We start from the raw sequence: 23,378 nt of genomic DNA on the forward strand, positions 1-23,378 counted from the left end.
AAGTTTCAATGGGATACTCGTCGAGGAGTTGGATAGCTTTCCTAGTTAATATATGTTCCGACTTTAAATAGCGTATGCTACTATTGCCCTTGAAAACAAAAGAGAATTAGTCATCGACGAAATGCTACATCCTATCGTTCTAGCTCACACTATCTTCATCATCATTTTTTTAATCCGACGCACTTCCAAGGTCAAGACAATCTTATATATAAAAGAGAACGCACAAATCCTTTGTTCCCTCATCACGCTAATACGGCTGAACCAATTTCTTTCATTTTTGGGGGGTTATTAGGATTTGGACCCTAGATGGTTTTTATCATATCACTTTAATTTTTAATTACCAGTGTCTTGAGATAAATGACCATTCAAGTGTCCATAACGTACAAATCCTTTGTTAGTTCATCATAGGTAAAAATAAACGTATTTATATGCAACCCGCATGACCGTGTCACTCGGCGGGTTAACATAAATGACAGGCGATATAATGTTAACATTTACTGCAATCTTCTATGGTTTTTATCATATCACTTGAAAGCGAAAAAGTAAAAATTATCTAAGTAACAAAGTTTATTGCGTTCCGGGGTGACCGCAGCGAAGCGGGGTGAACGCTGCTAGTCTATATATATTAAAGAGAACGTACAAATCCTTTGTTAGCTCATCACGCTAATACGGCTGAACCAATTTCTTTCATTTTTGGGGGGTTATTAAGATTTGGACCCTAGATGGTTTTTATCATATCACTTTAATTTTCAATTACCAGTGACTTGAGATAATTGACCATTCAAGTGTCCATAACGTAGAAATCCTTTGTTAGCTCATCATAGCTAAATCTAACCGTATTTATATGCAACCCACATGACCGTGTCACTCGGCGGGTTAACATAAATGACAGGCGATATAATGTTAACATTTACTGCAATCTTCTATGGTTTTTATCATATCACTTGAAAGCGAAAAAGTAAAAATTATCTAAGTAACAAAGTTTATTGCGTTCCGGGGTGACCCCAGCGAAGCGGGGTGAACGCTGCTAGTTAAACATATAAATAGCTGAATTGTGTGCGTTTCAACTGTCTGTACTTTGACTTGCTCATATTATATTGTAAATCTTTCAGTCCAACATCCTACGATTATGCCTGTTAGACTAAGGGGTACTGATGATTAAGGCAAGTGAATTATAATGGAAAAATTGATGAAATGAGAATGTGGGAGGAAACGGAAGTACCCCGAGAAAACTAACAGACACAATGTTATCCATCACAAGCTTACTTGTTCGGGGGTCGAAGCAGGGACCCCCGCACCAGAGGTAAACTCTCTACCACTGAGTCGCCGTGCCCCTCGTAGCATATTGCACATTCAGAGAAATTACTACAAGTTCTACAACAATATACAAAATATAACATTTAGAAAAAATATTACAACGGTAGAAAATTCGTGTAGTTTAATTCTATTAAGCAAAAATAAATAAATTATTAATTTGGATTCCCGAATATACGAATTGTTATAATTACGGATTTAATCATATTTCCTAGCTCGCATTACGATTCAGCGTCAAATAGCAATAAATTAAATAGATATTTCGTAAAATTAGTATTGTATCCTCAATTCTCTTAATACTGCACAAATTTTCTTTTAAGTTAAGAAGAAAGGGCAGAATATACTCTAGTGCGAAGAATTGTTATCATAATATACAATACAAAAATCAATAATCCGTTATGATTTCGCCGTATAAACAAAGATTCCCACCGGAGGTAACTAGTAGTTAATCTATAAGCGTTCTTCGTGTGTGTTTATGATCCCAACGAGACATTTGACTCAGCGGAAACTTGTAAGAGCGTAACCTAGCTGACACAAAAGTTTTGGGACAATGATCACCAAGGGGAATCTTTACTAAAATTGTCTTACGTTTTGTCTGCGCCGTTTCTCCCTGGTCTTTCAAAATTGCCACAATATTCTTTTATTTCTTCTTTACTTTTATATTTTTTTTTCCTGTATCATTCTCTGTTAACGAGGGTAGGAAGCCTTGTTAGGAAAGTTCCTTTCAACACAACGAGTTAACCTTTTTTTTACCGCATTCTACTTTCCCATTACGTAGATATGTTCTATTCATATAAATTGTAGAGAGGTTACAAAGTAATAATTAAGAGGATGTAAAGTTATATAATTAATTGGTCATTAAATTAAATAGTCATTATTTTTTTATAAATTACACTAGTTAACAAAGGTTTTGTTACGTAAAAGGAAATACCTGTTCTTAAAGGAACTTTTTGCGCTGAATTCGAATATGCACTCGGTTTTTCTCCATCACGTACGATTTTCCCGTAACAGAGGGATTTTCGGGAAAATCCCTCAAAAATTTCCCTTTTTGTTTATTTTACACCCCAAGATCTTGTCCCCTTGCATATACTAACATAGAAATTATACCTAAGTATACTTTGATTCATATTTAACAAACCCTCCAAGTTTCGTAATAATCGCTTTATTCTTTCTAGAGAAATAAATATGTTTGTATGTATACTGTGTGTACTGTTTATTGCACCTTATAGTAATGCTTTCAGATCTCTTAAGTTGAGGTAAAACGTTTTGCTTTATTACCACAAACACATATATAAAATATAATACAATATAATTTACAAGTGTGACAATTTACAATAAACAATAATACAAATGTACCAAAAGGTCATGAAAAGACAATCAAAACTATCACAATATATGAAACTTCCATTGGGTTACAAAAACGTACACTACTTTCTTCTTTTGTAAGAAATGTTGCATTCTCTAGCAAGACCCCAACAATAGTCCCCCATCATTGAAGGATCACATCGTCCCTGGTACCTTTTCTCCATTGCCATTATATCTTGGTGGAATCTTTCCCCCTGTTCGTCGCTGAGAGCACCTAGGTTAGCAGGAAAGAAGCTGAGGTGGGAGTGCAAAAAGTGGATTTTTAAAGACATCCTACAACCCAACTCTTTGTATTTCTGTATCATGTCCTGTACGATTTCTGTGTAACTCTCAGCTTTGTTATTGCCCAGAAAGTTGCGCACAACACACTTAAATGCTGTCCAGGCAGCTAGCTCAGCACTGTTTAACTTGCTGTCAAAGCTATCATCAAGCATTAATTTCCTAATTTGGGGACCAATAAACACTCCCGCTGAAATCTTAGCATCACTCAGGTTAGGGAACTTATCTCGCAAATACTTGAAACCTTCACCAGATGTGTCCATGGCTTTGACAAAGTTTTTCATAAGTCCTAACTTGATATGAAGTGGCGGTAGTAATATCTTATTAGGATCTACCAAAGGAGCGTATTTGACGTTGCATTCTCCAGGTACGTAATTCACTCTAGGTTCCCATTCCTTCACTTCATAATGTTTGTCATCAGCTCGACTATCCCATAAACATAAAAAACATTGGTACTTCGTGTAACCGCACTGCAGTCCTAATAAAATACCAACTACCTTGAGATCACAACATATTTGCCAACAATGGTCCTTGTAATTTATAAGATTTAGCAAAGTTGACATGGTGTCATAGGATTCCTTAATCTTCACTGAGTGCGCAAGTGGTATAGAAGGTTTTTTATTTCCATTATGTAAAAGGACAGCTTTAAGGCTGACCTTTGACGCGTCGATAAATAACCTCCATTCTTCTGGAACGTAAGGAATTCCTAGCTCCGCCATCAACCCATTTATATCCGTACATACGCACACATTATCTTGCATTGAGAAATAGCTTGAAAATTGAACATGCCTTTTCCTGTACACTGATATGTTCGTTTCTGCATCCAATAAGTTCCACTGCTGGAGCCTTGATCCCAGAAGTTCCGCCTCTTGTTTTGTCAGGTGTAAATCACGGACTAGGTCAGGACAAAACGAAAAAACTTGGAGAATTGTATATATATGTATTAAGATATACATATACTGTACGTTTAAAAAAAAATATACGTTGGAAGTACATTCTATTTTTATACACGTTTCTAATTTACAGAGAGCAATACAAGTGTGTTGTTGACTATTGTAAATATTCATTTTTATGTCTGTGTTTGTAGTAATAAAGCAAATCGTTTTTACCCCAACTCAGGAGATCTGAAAACATTACTATCAGGTGCAATAAACAGTGCACACAGTATACATACAAATATATTTATTTCTCTAGAAAGAACAAAGCGATTTTTACGAAACTTTTAGGGTTTATTAAATATAAATCAAGGTATACTTAGGTATAATTTCTATGTTACTATATGTAAGGGGACAGGAGCTAGGGGAATAAAATATCTGAAAAAGGGAAATTTTTGAGGGAATTTCCCGAAAATCCCTCTGTTACGGGAAAACTGTACGTGATGGAGAGAAACCGAGTGCATATTCGAATTCAGCGCAAAAATTTCCTTTAAGATCAGGTGATTTTTCTCATGTAACAAACAAAAAGTTTAAATTTGTTAACTAGTGTTATCTAAGAACATTTACTATTGAAGGAATGTAAATTGACATGAGAAAATCATTTTGGTATAAGGAGACCAACAATACCCAGTTCTTGTAGATGCGGCATTCCCAATCTAAATTGCAATGTATGTCTACATTCTTGCTCATTAATTTCAAGCTGTCCAGACATTTTTTATCAATATTTATTTATTTGTTTGTTTATTTACAAACATGATTATAGATACAGGTAAACGCCGGTTTATACCGGAATATCTAACAAATCTAAGGTACGATAACACAATAATAATAATAATAATAATAATAATAATAATAATAATAATAATAATAATAATAATAATAATAACAATAACAAATTAACATGTAAGTGATAAAAAGAAAGGTTGACAATAGCTGACTAAAGTTTATCTACTAAAAGGACGTCGTAGTGCAGAGCTGTATGCTGCTTCAGAATTAAATAAATCTTTGGATGTATGTGATATTTCGTTGTATAGTTTAGGAAACCTGTAGATCAAAGAAAGTTGAGCTATTGAAAGTGTAGCTCGTACTATATGAAAAAGGTATGTGTTACGTGTTTGTCTGAACGGAATTCGGAAATACAATTCTGAGATTAGCGTTTCGGACCTGAGTTGACCCTGTATGAGTTTATGCTGATATTTGAGGTCATTGATTTTATGACGAGTGTCAGGTAGTTAAATATTTAGTATTTGTAATAGTTCGTGTTTTGTCATTACACGTGTGCGAGGTACTCTAAAGCGTACTATTGCAAGGGAGAAATTTAGAACTGAGTTTAGCCGAGATATGTTTGTAGAAGCTGCCGTTGTCCAGATAGGTTAATAATATTCTAATTTATTGTCTTGTAGAAAGCTCCATTTGTCTGTTTATCTGTACAGAAGTGCTAGAAGACGCATCGAATGCTTAGGGATGGTGTTTACATGTTCTGTGAAAGTTTTGTATCAAAAGTAACTCTGAGATCCTTATGAGTAATTGACTTTCGTGATGGACAAACTATTTATTTTGTATGAAGTGTATACAATATTTTTCTTTAGGAAAGATGTAATGGATTTACTCTCTTATCGGGATTAACTTTTAGCAGCCATGTGTCACCTAAGGAGGAAAAGTTAGCAATGTCGTTTTGAAGTAGCTCGGAGTCTTCTATGCTATTCACTTCTCTGAAGTCTACAAACAATTTATATCAAATGATTTTTTGTGGATTCTAATAGGATATGTTTCTCTAAATGGTAACACCCACATTATGTTTATTTCCTAAGGTAAAGTTTGCAGCCATTAGAATTTAGTGTTAAATTATAGTACGGAGATTTTGATTGATTGGTCGATTGGTTAAAGTTTAATGCAGACGTCAACAGCGAGACTATTTTTCTCGTTACGATTGACCAACAACAGAAACAATCACACATTACATTTTGCAATAGAACTTCTTTTTTAAAAAAAGTGAATCTAATATAAGATCTTACAAGATCTACAAATTAAGAGAATAAACAAACAAATAAATAAATAAAACAGAGATCGTGAATAAGATGAAGGAATAAATAACAAAATGTATAATATATAACAAGAAAACTTCTTCCAAAAATATTACAAATTACATTCACAGTACCCTCGGACCAGGACTGATAATTTGGCATGACATCAACAAAGTAAAGTGGGAATGAGACTAGGAACATGGAATATAAGAAGTATTTGTAGGGCAAGCGCGCTAAAATCCGCAACGACTGAGTTACAGAAAAATAGGGTGAACCTAGTACCAATTCAGGAACTTGGATGGAAAGGAAAAGAATCAGCGCAGTTCACAAAATCTTACGAAGAAGGAGATAAATATTACCAACTAGGAACAAGGTTTCCCATTCACAAATGAATAATATCAGCAATTAAATGGGCTGAATTTGCTAATGATAGAACTTCTGTTATTACTTTTAAGGCTGGTGGTGTGATATGATTGTTTTAAATGTACACTCATGTCCAAAATTATTGTCGCATGTCTATAAATATGATGTTGTAGGAATATAATTTGATAACGACTTTACTCGGTATTCCTTGCAATGTTAATATGTGTATAATCAGTAAAGATATGTATGTGGACAACTACTTGTCAAAAGATCAGTAAATAAGAACAATAATACAAAAATAAAATTTTCTTGTCCATTTAGCAACATTTTGTTTAGCTCATTCTAATTTTCGTATTTATGATTCTTTTCCTATGAAATTTAACCCAAATTTTGAAATTTAACACGCGGTTGCTCAGTGGTAGAGCGTTCACCTCCGGTGCTTGGGGTCCCTGGTTCGATCCCAGCTCGCGCCGCGTGGACTTTGTGGTGGACAAACACCGTGCTCGTGGGTTTTCTCGGGGTTCTCCCGTTTCCTCCTACTTTCTTATTTCCACCATTTCACTCATCTTTCATCATCACCGTCTCCTTTAGCCTAACCGGCATAATCGTGGGACGTAAAACTCAAAGATTTCATTTTTTCATTTTTAGAAATACACTAAACTAGCAGAGAAAAGAAAACAGGCAAAACTAGTTGCATACAAAATTCGAACGGTATAAATACGCAAACTTTCGTTAATATCAGGCAAGAAATTTCCAAAACTTTTAGAACAAAGAAATGGGATTTTAAAATTTATAAAATTAATGAGTTGAAGATTATACTGATACGCATTTTTTCAACTTTTTTCTTTGTTTTGAAATAAAATTGTGTATTTGAATAGATTTTTTCCGCAGATTCCGAAAATATCCTTGAAAGTTGTGTATTACGTCAGGTTTTTTCACTAACCACGAAAATGTGAAAATTAAACAAACACACTTTTTATTGACATTGATATATATTAACGTTTATAGTGTGTTAAAAGATGCTCTAGAGGGATGGAGGGATTGTTGGTTGTGTTAAAATTGTACGTATCATAAAAGAAATGTTCGAAAATCTTAAATTTTTGCTAAAAGGTGCAATACAAACATTATGAGTAGTCTGTGTGCAGGAATTTCAAGATGATTGGAATATGGTCGGCCAACAAGCAGGGTACACAAAATACTCTTACTTTTTTTGGGAATGGGACTCCAGAGCAAGAATTGAATATTGAGTTTGGAAGCAGTGGTCATTCAGACGTACTTTTATACCTGCAGAAAAGAACATTGTTTCATTTTCACTAGTTGAGGCCCCGAAAATTCTTGTTGCCACTGTTATACATAAAGTTAGATTTACTGAAGCAATTTGTGACAGCTTTAAGCAGAGACACTAAATGCTTTCAGTACCTTGATGTTAAGTTTCCATCAATCACGTCTGAAATATCATAGTTGGCACTTTTAGAGACCCACAATTAAGAAAACTGATGGCGGACAAAACATTGGAGAAAACTATGAGTGAGACTTAATTAGAAGCATGGACTGCATTTAGAAACGTGGTACAAAACAATTTGGGGAACACGAAGGCTGGGAATTATAGCATTTTAGTAGACGAGATGTCGATATCTTATAAACTGCTTTTTTTTTCCACATGAGCTTGAAATTGCACTTTCTTCATGCTAATTTAAATTATTTTCTTGACAATCTTCATGGTTTTACGGAAGAACATGGCGAACATTTCAATCAGGACATTAAAGTGATGTAAAAAAGATAGCAGGGAGGGTGGACTGTCCATATGACAGCCGACTATTTGTTGGGTGTTAAAAAGAGACTGTAATACGGAAGAACACGAAAGAAAATCCAAAAAGGGTAAGTTTAAAGTGGAGCCCAGTGGTGAATGTTAGAAATGTATGCTTTGGAATATATTTAACGCCTTGCACAATCATTCCGACCATCTAGAATGCTATTGAACATGTTACAAACGTTGTCATATATCAAAATAATTTTAAAATACACTTCTTTCAATTTTCAAAGTTTCGTGATTTGTGAAAAATCCTGACGTTATACAACATTCCGAAGGTCATTTTCGGAATCTGAGGACAAAATCCATTTCGATAAACCTCTTAACTGCAAAACAACAAAACTTTGCATATTAGTGTTATAATGGAAACAAGAATATTCGCTACATGTATAGGGCTCAACATGATGTTGAGAAGGGTTATCAACCTCATACTTATGTATTAAAGGAAGCCGAGGAAACAATTCTCACTGATACAAGTAATACTTTCAACAAATGGAAAGAATCCTTTGATGATTTGCTTAACACGCAACCAAAAACTAATGTTCGTGGAAAGGCAAACGCAATCACCAAAACTTATATTTCGAAGCCTATCCGAATAGATATTGAAACTGTTATAAAGAATTTAAAGAAACAAATTTTCGGGTGTAGACGAAATTCCGGCTAATTTAATCTTAGCTGAAGGGTAAATATTGTGGATCAACATACATAAACTCATTATCCTTATCTGGAACAAGGAGGAATTACCACAAGAGTAAACATAATCAATCCTTGTTGCAATACACAAGTAAGACTACAAAACTGATTGTAATAATTATTACGGCAACTCTTTTTTGACATCCTATAAAATTCTCTCAAACATTCTGTTAGCAAAATTAATCCCAAACACAGACTATCAGTGCGGATTTAGGCGAGATCGATCAACTATCAGCCAGGTATTTACGATTCGATAAATACTCGAAAAGAAATGCTAATATAATATCTTGGTACATCAATTATTCATTAAATTTAGAAAGACTTATGACTTGATTAAGAGGGAAGCATTGTAGAACATACTTTCAAAATTTGGAATAGCGAGAAAGCTAGGTTAATTAAATAAAACGTGTTTAAATAAATCCAAAGTATTCATATTCATATTCATATCGTCTTTATTGCAGAAACTTCAGAGGACATCTAAAGCATTACAATCGTCAGATCTTAAAGTTACAGATTAAAATGCATATACAACATTTACAAAAGGAATAAATTGGATACATAATATTTACATATATGGATACAGAAAAAAAAATATAAAGATATAACTGTAATACATATCAATTGTAATTCCAATACAAAGAATAACGATCACAACACAATACAATAGATAACTACTCGTACTATACATGTCTATTTATTTCTCTCATAGTTCTTCAATTTTTCACTTTAATTGCTTTGTAATTTCGTAAAACTCTTCTATATAATATATTGGATTATCTAATAAGAGTGATTTGAGTTTACTTTTAAAAGTACCCACTTCGGTATCTCTCAGTGCTTTTGGGAGAAAGTTGAATAATTTTGCGGACGTGCCAATAAAACTCTTTTGTGTTTTGGTATAATCGTAATACACTGCCATTATATTATCTTTGTATCTTGTGTTATATGAATGATACCTGGAATGTTCAGGGAAGTTATCTCTATTCTTTTTTACATACATTAAACATTGAAAAACAAAAATAGCAGGAAGATTCATTATTTTGAGTAGCTTGAAACTAGGTTTGCAGTGACTACGAGAAGGAAGACTACATAACAATCTGACAGCTTTCTTTTGCAGCTTTAAAAGCTTATAAATGTTACTAGATCCACCCCAAAGAATAGTACCATATGATAGAAAGCTGTGGATTTGGGCAAAGTAAACAATTCTTAAGATTTTCAAACTAACGCAACTTCTTAATTTTCTCAACATGTATATACCCTTTGTTACACTAGCTGCCATGATTTCAATGTGATTATACCAGTTTAATTTTGAATCAAGTTCAAATCCCAAAAATTTAACTGTAGAATATTTTTCTGTGTAATCTAGATTGTTATATGTAACATTAAGATCTTGTATTTTACTCAGGTTTAAACACAAAAGGTTTGCAGTACACCAATCCTCAACTACGGTTGTTATATTTTGGGTTAATTGTTCTCTTTCGATAATTGATTTGGAACTTACACAGACTCCAAAGTCATCAGCGAAAAGATAGCCTTTAGCGGGAATAGTAGCTACTTTGGGAAGGTCATTGATATAAATAAGGAATAAAATGGGACCCAGAACAGATCCCTGTGGTACCCCAGAACCCACTTGTAAGTATTTGGAGTTCGAATTATGGAATTCTACTTTTTGATATCTGTCTGATAAATATGATTTTATAAGGTTTAACGCATCATGTTGAAAACCGTAGTATTTTAATTTACTTAAAATAATCGTATGAGATACCGTGTCGAACGCTTTTGACAAGTCATAAAATCTAACTTTAGTAAAGTATTTACTTTCTAAACTGTCTAAAAGATCTTTAACTAAAGAAGTTGTCGCTTTAATTGTACCTAATCCTTCTCTATACCCAAATTGGGAGCTACTAAACAATGAATTGCTCTCAAAATATTTAACTATTTGATCATTGAGTAATATTTCAACAAGCTTGGCTACTACAGGGATTATAGATATAGGTCTATAGTTGTCACATTCTGAATTATTGCCCTTTTTGTGTACTGGAATTACTTTAACATATTTTAACATATCAGGAAATATCGACTCTAATATGCAACTGTTGACAATGTGTGTTAAAGGTTCAGCAATAAAATGTATGTCACTTTTAAGTATAATAGAATTAAGACCATATACATCACAGGTACTACTATTTTTCATCTTCAAAATTGCTTTTTCAACGTCCTTAACAGTCCTCAACGTCCGTAAATCCATATAGTAAATAAATCCATATAGGAAAAACTTGTCCATCAGTTTTCACGTCGCGAATGTCCTGAAACAAAGAAATATGTTTTCACCATTATTGTTCAACTTTGTTCTCGGGTACGTTATAAGGAAAATTAAAGATAGTAACCAGGGCATAGAGCTCAATGGTATTCACTAGGTCATGACATATGCTAATGATGTAAATCTGATAAGAAATGATAGAAAAACAATATAAAAAAATTAGAGGTTTTATTGAATGCATGTAGAGACATCGGTTTAGAAGTAAATGCAGAGAAAACCTAAATATATGGAAATGTGCCGGGATCGTAATGTTGTATATTATGTCAACATATGATATAATGCTTTCAACAAAGTGGATAGTATCAAATCTCTAGGATTGATATTAACAGACGAAAATCATATTCAAGAAGAAAGTAAATGAAGGGAGAGAATTTGTGTTGTTGTTAACTTAAAACCTTTCGACTTCAGGAATTCTGTTGAGGAGTTTGGAGCTTAAAATGTATAAAATGACAATTATGCCTGTTGTGCAGTATGGTTGCAAAACATGGTCGCTTACTCTGAGGGAAGAACGGACACTTAAAGATTTTGATAATAAAATCCTGAGGCGAATATTTGGACTCAAAAGAAACGTGAATGGGGAATAGTGGAACTTTCGTAACGAGAAACTCAATAATTTATAACATTAAACCAAACACTCTTAGTCATCAAGTCTGGGAGTCTCAGAAAGGCAAATCGTGTAGCCAGAATGAAAGAAAGTAGGAACGCTTTCAAAATTTGGACTATAAATCAAGTTGGAAAACAACAATTTGGGAGACCTAGGATCAGGTGAGAGAACAACATTCAGATGAATTTTGCAGAAACATAAATAGAAAGTAGAAATTAGATCCACTTGGCTAAGGAAAGTAGTAAATGGAGAGTTTTTGTAAACGCGGCACCATGGGTTATAGACTTAGTTTGTTGATTTAACCTTCTCTCGTTTCTAATATCTTTGAACAAAAAATTAACAAAATATGGACACACATAAAAACTAGGACAGAATAGTGCACGTCCACAAGGAATGTATTCAGGATTTCGATCTTGGGAATTCGGATCCCCACGAAATCACGACTTTTCTGTAAATTTATTCTAATTTTAGGAATATTTTTACAAATTTTAATATAACCTTTCCTCATATTGAATTTGGACGCCTCAAAATGCTTCAGAATCTGTCCCGAAATAAATTTCTCCTTACGTCCCTGCACATCTACCTCTATCGGAGAAAGACATCAACTGTTCATCCTCTCTGAGCAATCATCCACGAGTCCTACAGCGGTATTCGCAGTTGAGAGGATAAACTAAGGACTTGCAAATAAAGGGTAATCAAATGAGGAATGAATAAAGCTGACCTCTTACTCCCACCCTTTCTCGATGATGATGGTTCGCTGCTTACCAAAATGTGGAGTACGGAGATAGGAAGTCAATTTAAAGTAGAATTAAGATCAAAACCACAAAAAGGAACTTGTATCCAAGACAGGTATTCCCATCGGGAATTAAACCAAGAAAATGTGGGGAAGACTCCTTTGTAGATTAGCTCTGCTAATATTGTACATATTGCCGTCGCTCATATGTATAGATATATTAGCCTCGTCTCAATACTATAAATGAACAGTAAAATCCAATTAACGTATTAGGTTGATTCATTTATTTTTGTTGCTTGAAACCAGTGGATACACTTCTTACCTGAGAGTTGAAATAATCAGACAGTGTATCACTGATGTATTCCACCGCATTGTTCACATCTATTCCCAACGTTCAGGCAGTTGTTGTAACATCACGCTGGTTCCTGCTGTCTGGACGCAGTAAAAACCCAGTTTCTGGTACTCTCTCATACGTTGAAAGTGTCACGCAACATTTAGTGAGTATGGCAATAAATCAAATCGCTCATATAGTTATCAACGAAATGACGTGGGTGACTAGAACGAGAGAAATTTCAGGTCAAAATTTCCACTTCGCAAGCTCTTAAGTCATTCTAGGTACTACTTCCAGTAATAGCGACTCATCATACAGATTTGTCTGGATGACTCTACAGCACCAGAACCTTTGTTAAATTTGTACAGGTGAACATGTCGCAGATGGCCCTTTTTCTCAAGATGACACTCCATACTTCAAATCCTAAAAATCAAAAATTGATTAGCCTCAGTTAAACCACAAATAGTGTCACATTATTGATATCATAGCTATAGTTTGGTATAATCCACAGCACTGCCATCGTTACTGACGTCTGAAAAAATTTCATGAGAATGATTGGCACGAGTTAGTGAATCTAGCCAATATTAGTATGTTTTCCTCATATTAAAATATACTGTGTATATACTGATAGAAACACACTTAAGAACATTCTGAATACATCATCCGGTTCATATGCAATGTGCGTGTTCGAAAGGCCATTCTTCTAGTAATTTGAAGGTCGTTGAACAACACAAGAGTAGTTTTCTCTGAGAAATTATTACATGTAGAACATTGTCTTTGCCTGCAATATCAAAGTGGCCTCTATTGTGTATCGCGAACACGACCATATAATGAGACTGCGATATATTGATGTCGTTTTGTTGAATTTCTACGCGTTAGCCGCCCGTTAATGTTGTAAACTTCTGGTCACGAAAACCTAGATTGTCTTCCAGAGACTTAGTCCAAAAAACAAACTCTAGATCAGCTGTGTGCAACAGCCGACCCTCGGGCCGGCTCTGGCCCACTAATTCCTTTCATCTGGCCCGTCTGATCCATTATTTAAACTGTATTTCTTACCTAATACTTTAAACTGAATTGAAACTGTAACCCTTGAACACGCAGTGAGACTTACAATGGTGAGAAAACATCCGGAAGCTAGTGTTTCTCTCCAAAACTACCCCTTCCCACTCATCATCATCAGATCGTTGTAGATGATAATTCATTAAATTCATTAGGCTGAAAATTAGTATTGCAGGACGATGATCTATATTTTATAAACCATTGAGATTAGGAATAAGTTCGGAAGCTGTCACAGATTACACAAATGCGGATTAAGTAGAAACTCTACCTAGAGCCATCATTTGGGATGAAACAGGATGTGTGTGATTGTCTTGAATAGCGAGCCCTCGAGAAGATAAGATGCGAAAAAGATCAAAATTTCCAGTAACTAGATAACCGTCCAAGATAGTTCGATACCCACCATAGTAATACGCGTAGGAACATGTTTATCAATTTTCATCTAAGATGCATGTATTTCATTGTAAATAGCACCAAAAGCGGACTGCGGTCTCCACTTCTCCTGCTCTATGACTATACTGTGCCCTAGACATTTCGTGTCCGTTTTAATGTATCCAAAGGCACATCAAAAGGCAAACTCATGATGTAATATACGTTAATACTTTAATTATATTGATAATGGCACTAGACCTACGGACATAGCTGGTCTTGCCATCAGAATGTAAATATAGCACCTGATCTGGTGCAGTATGTAGAAAGATGTCGTAGCACTGTGATGAAGCAAAGTGAATACATACTAGAGTAATCTTCACTGCATAACAGAAGGGAACGAATATTCACTAAATGGTCCTAAAAATGATCTTCGCGTCAGAAATGGAAGCAAAATTGCTTCATTCTGGCCTAAATTCCTTGTCAAATGAAAATTTTACTGTGCTTTTGCTGTAATAATTCATTGCCAGTATGCAGAAAATACTTCGGAAACAAATATAAATTAACTATCAACGCACTAACCTGTTCAAATATTGTCAAAACACCACAGCAAAATAAGACACTGAGATATTCAGCTCTAGAACTCTACTCTATACCGATTGCGCATGACTTAACTGTAGCAGTGTTGCAAAACAGCTGGACATAGTGGCCCATAAAATAGTTTGAAGCTTTCAAAATGTGGATACGAAGAACAGAGTAGAAAGTGGGAAGATAATCTACGTAGTTACCACACTATTTGAGAAGTTTATTCTGAGAGCTTCGGAAAGCTTCTGTATTTTGCTTCAGGTGACCTAAAAGTAAATACAGAATACTTAAGGTGATGTTATACACTCAAGAATGTTATACACTCCATTGATTTCTTTCATCTATGAAGATAATGACCTTAATGATGTACAGTAATTGGATATGACTGCTTCAGTAAACTAGCTTCTTTCTTTTATTTATTAATTTTACATATCAGTTCTAGTATAGCGTAAAATTTTTAAAAAGATTTTAAAGTTAAGCTACAAAGGGTGTTCAATAAGCTTTGCAAAGATGAGTATAATAGTTTTATTAGTTGCAATACGATGATAAAAATTTAGGTGAACATACTTTGATCCTTTGACTTCGAAATGTTAAAAATTGTTGTTTCCTGCTGTTTGCAAATAAACCACAATGGACACTGAAGTAGAAGACATCAGGACTCGACAACAGCCGGTAATTTAATTCCTGTTCAAAACCGGCGATGAATCAGCCTATCAATATACAGGAACTTGCTTCCAATTTATGAGGATTACACATTGGACGGAGCCAGTATCCGACGTTGGTTGCAGTGGTTTAAAACCCCAACTTTCCAGATCAGACCAGAAAATTATCAGTGCGGAGTCCTTTTTACATACTTCTTGAGACATGGCTCCACACTTAACAAGGAGAGTTATTGTTTGTCACTGGATCAAGTCTCCAGACCAAGGGACCAAAGCTGCAGGATAAGGTTATCAAACTCCATCATGACAATACCAATATTCACACAAATATATTGACACAGCAGAAAATCATGAAAATGGAATGGGGAGTCGTCTCTCAGTCCAGAATATACTCCTTCGAATTACTTCCTGTGTAGTCGTCTGAGTGCCTACCTGCGACGGAAACCATTCTACAGTGACAATGTTCCCATTTCTTGTGTGAAACAATGGTGTAAAAATGAGCCACCTGACTTTTACCAAAGTGTATTCAAGGCACGTATTTTCGAAATACACTGAACTCTAGCCATAAGACATTATGAACGGGGTTACGCTTGGCAACAATGTAGGAAAAATGAATGACGTCTATATCGCGATCCTCTTGGTAACACATGACCAACATATAGCACAAAGTAAACGCCCTCGTAGCCGAGTGAGCTAGCGCAACATGATACTAAGGAAAATCTTATTCAAAAAGTGATTTAACGATTATTTTTTAAAATTTTCATTAAACTTCTTTCATTAAAATAAATTTGCCCTTGTATTTATACAGATCCTTAGCAAAAGTGGTAGTCGTAGTAGTAGTAGTAGTAGTAGTAGTAGTAGTAGTAATAGCAGTACTAAAAGTAGTAATAGTAGTACTAGTAGTAGGAACGGGTTAGAATGCAATTCAGCATTCATTTGTTTCCGTGCGATGTTGCCAAACGTAATGTCTTCTGGCTAGGGCTGAGTTTATTCGAAAATATGCATTCAAGGCATGGAAAGAACGTTGGACAAGATGCGTCAAAGCAGAAGGAGGATCATTTTATATATCCACCCCTTCTCCCTCCCCCAAGTTGCGACGCTGAATTTAAATTTAAACAGCATCGGAGGTGTTAATGTTTATCTCAGGACCCAAAAAAACCATGGATTCAATACTAATATATTATCTCTCCCCCGCCCCAAGTTACGAGGTTGAATTTTGATTTATCAGAAGTGTTACTGTTCATTTCAGCGACCCCAGAAACTGGATTCGACACTAATATCGGTCATTTTCGATCATATTTATACATCTCCCCGCTCCAAGTTGTGGAGATAAATTTGGATTTAACCGCATCGAAAATGTCACTGCTCATCTCAGCGACCCCGAAAACTATGGATTCGACACTAAATCAGTCATTTTCGATCTCTTTTTTATATATCACCCCTTCCCTTTCCCTAAAGTTTTGGCGTTGTATTTGGATTTAAACTACATTGAAAATGCCACTGTTCATCTCAGCTGCCCTGAAAACTATGGATTCACACTAATATCATCCATTTTGCATAATTTTTATAAACCTCCCCCTCCTCCAATTTGCGAGGATAAATGAGGATTTAAACGGCATCGAAAGTGTCACTAATCACCTCAGCGACCACGAAAACTATTGATTCAACACTACTATCGGCTATTTTCAATCATTTTTATATATCTCCCCTAAGTTGCGGGCCTGAATTTTTATTTAAACAACATCGGAAGTCTTACTGTTCATCTCAGCAACCCCAAAAACTATGGATTTCACATTAATAATGATCATTTTCGATCATTTTATATTTCTCCCCTCCCCTTCTCCCAAGTTGCAGTGCTTAATTTGAATTTATGCGTCATCGGAAATGTCACTGTTCATCCTATTCAACCCCGAAAACTATGGGTTCGACACTAAGATCCGTAATTTTCATATATATCTGCACTTCCTCCAAGCTGAACCTTCAAAGTGAAATGATGAAAACCATCCCATGCCCGAACCTCATCTCTGTTGAAAATTTTTATCGAGATCAGTCTGGTGCTTCAAGATATGCTAAGTTACAAATATAGTCAGTTTCATTATTTATATATATATATATATATATATATATATATATATATATATATATATATATATATATATATATATATATATATATATATACAGAGAGAGAGAGAGAAAGAGAGATAATTTCTCGCACCAGAAAACAGGTACAGTATTTGTTTACATACAAAATTTTGTATGATACAGAAAATTTATATTAAAGTCTGAATTTGAATATTAAATAATAGTAATTATATGTCTTAGTGCATGAGTATTAGCGAAATTTGCCTACTGCTCTTTCTTTTAGAAGTAATTTGGTTAACATTAACAAAATTTCACCAGCTCAAAGAGCACATTAGGAACTCAGTTTCATTCAAGAGCCCTATTTGTTGCAACAAAAACGTTTCATGATGGTAAATGTGTACGCAATTGTAAAAGTTCTGTTAATGCACAACCAGGAGTAAACGACTAAAAGGTACATAAAGGAAATGAGTGCAAACTATTAATTTTCAAGAATAATTATAACAGTTCTATTATCGAATGCTTCTTTTTTAAAATATTCACAATATTGGAATTTTTCAACTTATATTTTTCACGCGTTCAAAAAAAAAAAAAAGGTTGCAATACTAGTGACACTAACCTAATACAAAGATTTTTTTGTTATTTTCCCAAATTTTCCGGAAAAAACTGTTTTTTACTAGCACGCTCAAAATTTCCGGAAATTTTACAACACTAATCAGAACTAATAGCAATATTATAACCATCTGTCCAAATCTTAATATACGTAAATTGTACATTAGTCAATATTGTTCTAGTGGTGTACATAGTTTTAAATAATATAACTGGAGCATAATATAACGCAGCAAAGACTCACTAATTACTGTAGTACTGATTTCTTGTTTAGTATTATTACTCATTTTGTGTATATTTTCATATACCATAATCCTTAAAAAAAAAATTAAGAGCTCTCTCCAACTTCTTTCACAACTTTGCTATAATAATGAGGTAAATACTCTCCCCCATCTAGTGTTATTTTTGTCTCTTATGAACAAGTGGCCAAATTCATATATATATATATATATATATATATATATATAAGAGAGAGAGAAAATTTAATGCTCTTTAAAGCTTTTTTTATATTTGTACAAAATATAAATTGTCAACTTTTACCAATATTAAGTAACGTGTAATCACGATTCCTTCCTTGACATGTTCACTAACAACAATTCACAAAGTATTTTTAATTTTTTTGTTGCAGGTGTACTCATAAGGAAAGGATATGAATTTCAACATGAAGTTAACAATTTTACTGTAGTGTTTAATGATACTTCTTTGGTACCAGGAATAACTCCTAGAATGGTAAGTATCTATTATAATATTCCTCGAATAACCATTCTGAAATTTTGTAAAATATAGTTAGTTGTATCTGCGATTTTACTGTTACGTGCAAAAACTATATGCCAAACATTGTAGTGTTGCATATAAAAATTATATACAAAATCGTCGTCTCCTGATGTTTGAATTGCATGATAAATTGAGTTAAATAGCTATATATATTGCATATATATTACATAATATAATAATTAATCAGTAGCATTTGTTACGTGACGTACTGTTCATCGTCAGATTTCACTATAGCGTTTTGAACCATTATACATAACTCATCTCTTTACAGTAGAAAATAGTTATATTGCGGATATCAGGAGACACGCTTTACACCCGTGTAATAACCTTTCTACAATGTACTGAAATTTACATGATAATTAAAATAACTTTTCACAACTTTGTTAACGTAACTTCGTTTTTGAAGGAACAATTTATACAAGCAGCCATCAAACTTCACTATCCTCCCCGACTTGATCTTTTAAACTTTGCAGTTCAACATTACTTTCGACGGGAGACACAAAAGCACTTTTCTTCAATTTCCATCTACTCTCATTTTGTACTTCATGCTATCCACATACGCGAATTATACTCACAGTTGATAACATTACCATTAACTCTCTCAAATTTTTTAACAGTTTTTCATTTTATATTTTTCTCTTTTAATGTTCACAGCCATTATTCCCAAGATTGGTTCCAGGGGCGCACAAACACAACTAGAAAATTTAGAAACTATATAGTGACTAGTTTTCAGGGTTAAGATGACCGAATTCTTAATATGTACAAACATCCTCAGTCTCAAAGATATTGGAAATTTAAACTAAACTGGAATCATAATAGAAGTTGGAAAATTAGTTAGACTTCGAGAGTCATGTTTATACCCGCAATATATCGATATCGCGTTATTTAGAGGCATTATTAAGGTATATTATAAACCTTAATTTTATACTGAAAACAGATTTCAAATTACATAATAAAGCTGTGAACAAAATTATATTTTATATTAATACTTCCTGATAAGCATAGTCTTTATGAACATTATTTCTGTCAAGTTGAACAAAATTTGTAGTAAAATAACATTTAAGTAAATGACCATTAGCATACCATTTGTAGAACTTTTTATTGGATCAAAAAGTCCACTATATTTCAATCAAAAATTTTCTTATAGGCCTTATATATGGAGCAATACATCTACTGTAGAAAAACCCAAACTATCAGTTAACTCAGTGTGATGTGCTTATTCCGTAGAAAATACAAAACTCGATTTAGGGGTCGCTCAACCATTTTGTGGTCCTTGATCTTAAAACTAATTATTGGCCAAGATCGCAATTTTTTGATCCATTTTTGGTTTCCATAATTCCTTGTTTCTAATTAGATCAAATTGAGTAGCTAGAAGTGGAACGTTTCGAAAAAAGACACCAGTTCTTCTAGTAATCAAGCCTGCATGAGTTATAATTTCTTCTGTATGTGATTGGTTAATTCCAATTATGGTTAGTGTGATTTTAATTGTTGCAACAAAAGGCAACGGATAAATCAAGCAATGTCCTTTATCTTGATTATTGTGTGCTTTAAATGGTATCTAACAGAATGTGCCACGAGACAGCTAACAGGGTTCCAAAGCAATTTGTAGCTTCTACAAATGGAATTTGTTTTGTGTTAACATTTAATACGATAAATGAAGAACGTTTATATTAGAATGAGCTGCAGAAGTGCACATTCTTCACACGGTAAGAATAAGTATATATATATATATATATATATATATATATATATATATATATATATATATAAGGAGGTCAAATTGAAAACCTCCTCTTTTAAAAACTTTGAGATTATGTATAAAATGTGTGTAATGTTTATAATAATGAATGCACTGTTACTACATAAGCTACGTTTTAGAAATGAGAAGTTCATGCTTTAATGATTTTTTAAAAATCTTACTGGGTTTGTATCTCTATAATACGTAGTATAAGTTGGGAGGTGTAGTAGGTAATGGTTATTAATATGGGCTGTATCTGAAAAGTCGTTTCGAGCTTTTATTGCAATATTTACTGTGAAACTTCTCCTCTCTTCAGAACCGAAGTTAGCGTTGGAACTTCTTCCAAGCACACTCAATGAGAGGCAAGATATATGTAGTGACTTCTAAATTTCAGTTATGAAATGAACAATTTGAGGGTTTTCAAACTTTAATTATTTATTGATGTTTGTCACTTAACTCATTATTACTTAGTTAACAGTTCTATAATATGATGAAACCAGTAAATAAAAATGACTGTGTTATTTTCGACAACACTTGCTAGCAAGGAGTTGTGTAAGGTAAACAAGAATTTCGAAGATAGTTACAAAAAATATCCTCAGAAGTTCAGAAACGAAACACTTTTAATAGTATTTGCTATTATCATTATGTAGAAACTACCTTTTACTTGCTGAATGCATTCATTTTCATGAAGTTTATAAACCGTGGAGTTGGAATGTGGAGTTAAAGGAACAGATTATTTCGGATTTTTTTTTCTTTCTGGTACATACTATCGAAAATTAAACGAAAATATCTCTGGATCGATGAATAACCTAACATTGCTGAATGCTAAATTTTTACACGAGCACTTTTCTGTTTTCAGCACTTCTATAAATCAGGATTTTTAGTTAAATTAACTGCTCCCTTTTTTCTACATCCTGCTATAAATTCAAAAATCTTGCAAAATTCGATAATCTAGTTTGTAGGCTGTTCCTTACCCTTTTTGAAATAACCCTGTCACCCGTAAATGGATAAGGAGCCAAAGAAATTTTATGGTAAGGGAATCTAATTTTTGCATACTAAAGAAGGCTTACTGCTTATTCAACAGGCAACCAAATCAACATGTAATAACTAAAATATACATGAGTGGAAATGTTTTCCTCTAATCCTCCGTTCAGTTGTAGGCAATGATTGTATATGTAATATTACGAATTAGCTATTAGTAAAACAGAAAGTAAATTCATTTTCATTTATATATATTATACATAAAATAAATTATATTAAATCTCCTATACAATTTAGAAGTCGTTAATTACTAATACATAAATAAATAAAATGAAAATATCAAAAAAAAAAAAAAAGAAAGATTACAAATACAACTTGCGTAGTTGTATACATACCCTATTATGCGAGAAATCTTTTACAAAACAACATACTTTCTAATTTTAATTTATTCGTTATTGTTCATTACTATCTTCATTTTATTTTAATTATCTCTAGGATGGTCTTCAAATATAAATTACAAAGACTCAAGGATAGCTAATTGGTTAATGTGGGTGTTGTCTACTGTTGCAGCAATTTCAGCGTGGACTGTGAGTCCATATCTCACTATGTCTTGGAATTGAACTAAACTCTGAACCACAGAAACGCCAAATAACTTCTCGTTTCTAATTTTTGAACTTCTCCGGAAAGTGTCTAAAGATTCCTGTTGGTGAAAGGGCACGGTGGGTCAGTAGCAGAGCGCTCAGTGCAGTGCGAGAGATCACAGTTCATTCCTCGAGCACAGCAGTTTTGTCGTGAACAACATCGTATTCGTTCGTTTATCTCGGGGTTTTCCCATTTCCTCTTTCACTCTTGTTCAACTAGTAATGTCATAATCATTCGTCTTTATTAACCATCTGCTTTCTCTAGACTGAAGAACATAAACGTGGAACATTAAGCTAGAAATTTCGTTTTCCGGGATTCCTGTTCGCTGTAGGAGGATTTTTCTCGCTAAAGGCTACCACTCCTTTTGAATATTTAACCAAATTGCTTTATATCTCAATATGTCAAGAGATTTCGTAAACTATGGAACAATTAGATAAAAAATAGCCAAGTTCTGAATCCAAATAGGACTTGAATCGATATAGTTCTAATACGTTTTCCTTTATTGTTGAAGTTTCCTGGATTCATCTATTTCTTTAATTGTTTTAATGATTTTGTTTATTCGAGATTCCCTTTCTTTACTGCTATTATGCATGAATAAATTGATAAATATTTTAGTGTTGATAATGGCAGTTCTAAGACATCCATCATATACAGAATAGATAAGTGATGGGTCTATTACTCCCAAAATTAAGAAATTCCTGAAAATCGTTTTCTTCGCAATGGCACCAGTATTTTTGCACTTTTACTTTAACCCTGATATCATAACTGTGTAACACTATTTATTGCGTTCAGCAACTTGTAAAAGTCAGCTATTCTCTAAAACATTCTTTGCGAAGTAGATCCTGATTACAGAGTGATATGTTCTTGTACACGGATTTACACTTCTCGTAAACTGGTGTATCATCACTCTGACTCTCAATTCTAATACGAGATTTTTTTATTTGATACTGGGGAGAAATGCGGGATTAATTTCGGAATAATAACTTATAAAATCTAATTATTGCCACCGATTTATTGTGTCCTGCATGATTCTGTTTGACCAACTAAATTATACTTACCTTAAAATCATGTTTCAAGATAATAATAATAATAATAATAATAATAATAATAATAATA

General features: G+C 33.6%; 1 protein-coding gene across 1 annotated transcript in view; it reads left to right on the forward strand.

The window, feature by feature from the left end:
- The window catches only part of Ret (protein kinase receptor Ret oncogene), a 707,216-nt gene that overhangs the window by 459,497 nt on the left and 224,341 nt on the right, over positions 1-23,378 (forward strand). Inside the window, exon 7 of the mRNA XM_081728674.1 lies at positions 18,756-18,856. Within this exon, the coding sequence (XP_081584800.1) occupies positions 18,756-18,856 (101 nt within the window). The remainder of the gene's footprint in view (positions 1-18,755; positions 18,857-23,378) is intronic.

Source organism: Thermobia domestica, chromosome 10, assembly GCF_964235325.1.
Source record: "Thermobia domestica chromosome 10, izTheDome1.hap1.1, whole genome shotgun sequence".
Lineage (NCBI taxonomy): Eukaryota > Metazoa > Arthropoda > Insecta > Zygentoma > Lepismatidae > Thermobia > Thermobia domestica.